The sequence below is a fragment of the Asparagus officinalis genome, chromosome 8 (genome assembly GCF_001876935.1).
Source record: "Asparagus officinalis chromosome 8, Aspof.V1, whole genome shotgun sequence".
In the NCBI taxonomy this organism is placed as follows: Eukaryota; Viridiplantae; Streptophyta; class Magnoliopsida; order Asparagales; family Asparagaceae; genus Asparagus; species Asparagus officinalis.
The window spans coordinates 10119114-10122972 of NC_033801.1; the positions used below are offsets into that span (position 1 = coordinate 10119114).

At 32.2% G+C, this 3859-nt stretch overlaps 1 protein-coding gene across 1 annotated transcript in view; it reads left to right on the forward strand.

Moving 5' to 3' along the window:
• The window catches only part of LOC109820828 (ethylene-responsive transcription factor WRI1-like), a 4797-nt gene continuing 938 nt past the window's right edge, over positions 1-3859 (forward strand). Inside the window, exons 1-6 of the mRNA XM_020387021.1 lie at positions 1-386; positions 2213-2295; positions 2404-2501; positions 2596-2669; positions 2757-2807; positions 2919-2995. Of these exons, the coding sequence (XP_020242610.1) occupies positions 184-386; positions 2213-2295; positions 2404-2501; positions 2596-2669; positions 2757-2807; positions 2919-2995 (586 nt within the window). The 5' untranslated portion in view covers positions 1-183. The remainder of the gene's footprint in view (positions 387-2212; positions 2296-2403; positions 2502-2595; positions 2670-2756; positions 2808-2918; positions 2996-3859) is intronic.

A 3859-nucleotide genomic window follows, 5' to 3' on the forward strand; every position in this document is an offset into this window, starting at 1 on the left:
CATTCTTTTGTTGGCTTGTGCCATCAGTCTAGTCTCGAGCTCATCGTCTTATCTTGTCTTTTACTCAAAAACGAAAAAGAAAAAAAGAAAAAGCAGCATATATATATAATATAGAGTTGTAGACCAACAAGATCATAACAAAACCTCCTGACTACTTCCTTACCTTCCTCAAACATCAATACAATGCAGATAAAAAGCGAGGAAAATAGCAGCAAAAGGAGAACCATAGAGTACGCATTGGAACATACTGAAAGAGGCAAGATTGTCAAGAGAAGACGGAGACAGCCACCGGCAACTGTTTGTGTTAATGGTAACGGAGAGAAATCGGAGCAGTCGGCTGCAAGGAGCACTGTTAAGAGGAGTTCTAAGTTTCGAGGGGTTAGCAAGTAATTTATTTTAACCCACATTAAATTCTTAGCTAGTAAGATTCAAATCCGAGTTTCTTTGATACCATGTCTAAGAATCCTACCACTATACCAAAATTCTAACATTAATTTTGGTCGTGATAAGACTTGAGCATTAGACTTTTATATTCTAACATTAGTCACACACAGTAACAAAAAAAGTATTGACTTCGAATCTTGCTTGTTGCATATGTTGAAAAGGAGAAAGTACATAAATGTAGAGTTCACAAAACTATCCCACATTAAATTCGTAGCTAGTAAGATTCAAATCTGAATTGCTTTGATACCATGTCAAAGAATCCTGCCACTATTCCAAAATTCTAACATTAGTTTTGGTCGTGATAAGACTTGAGCGTTAGACTTTTATATTCTAACATTAGTCACGCACACAGTAACAAAAAAAGTATTGACTTCGAATCTTGCTTGCTGCATATGTTGAAAAGGAGAAAGTACATAAATGTAGAGTTCACAAAACTATCCCACATTAAATTCGTAGCTAGTAAGATTCAAATCTGAATTGCTTTGATACCATGTCAAAGAATCCTGCCACTATACCAAAATTCTAACATTAGTTTTGGTCGTGATAAGACTTGAGCGTTAGACTTTTATATTCTAACATTAGTCACGCACACAGTAACAAAAAAAGTATTGATTTCGAATCTTGCTTGCTGCATATGTTGAAAAGGAGAAAGTACATAAATGTAGAGTTCACAAAACTATCATGAATTGGGAGGGTTATAAAAAACTATCATAAATTTTTTTATCTAGAAAAAGGAATTTTTAAAATTGTAGAATGAACTATTGAAAACACTGTCACCAATACAACTTGGATAAAATATTTAAACTGCCTTTGAGAGAAAGAGAGTAATATCATAGATAAATAAAGTATACACAAGCAACATTGTCCACAATTTGGCATGATAGTTTAATGAAAAGTACAGTTTATGATGGTTTTCTCTAATAAAAGTTTTATGCTAGTTTTGTGTAAAACCTCCAAATTTCATGATAATTATGAGAAATTTACCATACATCTAAAAAGGAAAATGAAAAAAAATTCTCATATAGAATACAATAAATAATAACGTCTTTTGTAATTTCAAGTTTTCCCACACATAGTGTGAGAAAGGAAACAAAACAGAAACATCTGTATTCATTATGCTCTACATCAGAAATAAGAAAGTGCTTAAAATCAACAGAAAAGAAGCCTGAAAGGAAAAAGTAATTTCATATCAATTTGAAAAGATAGATGTAAAAGTGCATATGTAAGTTAAAGTTTAGTATTGATTATCTTTTTGTTATCAAATTAAATTTATAGCAGTAATAACATACTAAGCACATTTTACTTCTAATTTTGTGATCTGCTTCTAATTTTCTATTCTTCGATTTGACTACATAGATTTGACTTTTATGCTTATCTTTCTTTCAAATGAATTTTTAAACATTAAACATCTACCTTTTTTTCCCAAAACAACAAAGAACTAGAATATTAAATATATAATGCAAATTACTAGAGTTAAAGATGCCTTTGTACGTCAAATGAAATATATGTAATATTCTTGAATATGATGAAGATATATGATTCATTCAATAACTCCTATCCACTCCATCTCTAGAGCTCCTTATGCAAGATAAATGGTGTATCGTTTATACAACAGAAGTTAGTATATATAAATTAAAAACAACAGAAACTACAGGAAATAAAGCTTAAAGTGGTTGACAAATTAAAATAGAATCAAAATTAACTTTACAGGAAAATACATACCTTAATCATAACAGGACCAGAGAACTCACAACTACTAATCATGCAGACACCGATGGACTGGGCGGTTTGAAGCTCATCTATGGGACAAAGGATCTTGGAATGCAACACTGAAAAAGAAGGGAAAACAGGGTAGAAGTTATACTTCTTTTATTAACTTTTCTCCAAAGAAAATAATTATTATTATTATTATCTCAGCTTTTGTGGAAAAACTTATATGTTGTCTGAATTATACCACAGTTTACCTTGGTGCATATGATGAAGAAGAATCAGCTGCTAGATCTTATGATCTTGCTGCACTCAAATATTGGGGACCTAGCACTTTCACAAATTTCCCTGTATGTCCTAATCTCAAGTAATTACTACCTATTTGACCAAAAATTAACTTATGGTACAGCTGATTAACAAATGTTAGTTATTCACTGATTTCAGATATCTGATTATGAGCGCGAGTTTCAAGCAATGCTGAATGTCACCAAAGAAGAGTACCTAGCCTCACTTAGGAGGTTTTTTCCATTTCTCTAAGTATTTTCTGAAAGTAATTTGATTAAATTACTGTTATGATCACTTTGAATAATTTCTGTTTGTTTCAGGAAAAGCAGTGGTTTCTCAAGAGGTGTCTCCAAGTATAGAGGAGTTGCAAGGTATAACGTCAATATATGTTTGTTTATTTAAAAGTTTACTGCAAAATTACCTTTATATTAGCAAGATTTCAAGTTCAAAATTTAAAATCTCATAATCTGGATGGATTGTAGGCATCATCACAATGGAAGATGGGAAGCAAGAATTGGGAGGGTTTTTGGTAACAAATACCTCTATCTTGGTACTTTCAGTAAGTACATAATTCTAGCAGTTCTTGCATACTTATGTATAAAGGATAAATTTCATAAAAATGTTAAAATCAATATAAAGCTATGATTCTCGATCCTCACCATAATTTTAGAGTTATGGTGTAATGGCTAAAGGTAATTTAAGATAGTATCAGAGCAACTCAGGTTCAAATCTTACCGGCCACAAATTTAAAGCGAATTTTCCGAAAATTGACACCGCTACTACATGAATCTAGGTTTCGACCCATAAAAGAACGATTAACTTGTGGGGGCATTGTTAGAATCAATATTAAACTATAATCCTCGATCATCACTATAACTTCGGAGTTGTGGTCTAATGGTTAGAGGTAATTTAAGACACCCTTTAAGTTTGGACCATAGTTGCATGTAACCCGCTTCATTCAGGTTCACGAGATGGGTACAGGAATATGGTAAGATTCATATGGTACGCTAGGAAATGTGGTACACTTTAGGTTTGGTTTTTAAATGCTAGTTGATATTAGTTACAGTAAGAGAACATTGAGAATCATGTCGCAATTAAGATACACATACTTCATTTGCTTAATTTCTCACAGTTTTTTTGTTTATTATTTTAAAAAGAGTTTTTTCTTTTCAAAATTTTAACTGGTTTCAATTCTAAATCAGGTCGTTGGAGTTAGTGAATCGGGTCATGTTTCACGTGAATCTAGGATGATTGAACCCAGGTCACGGTTCACTATAGCATACAATGTTTCCGACTTCTACTGGTTGGACATTTATAAGATGACCTTCCTTAACTTTCGAAATTTCATCAAACCACCATTAAGTTTTGCCAGAAAATCACCCTAACTAATGGTGTCACTTCTACTTTTCATTCCAACTTTTGG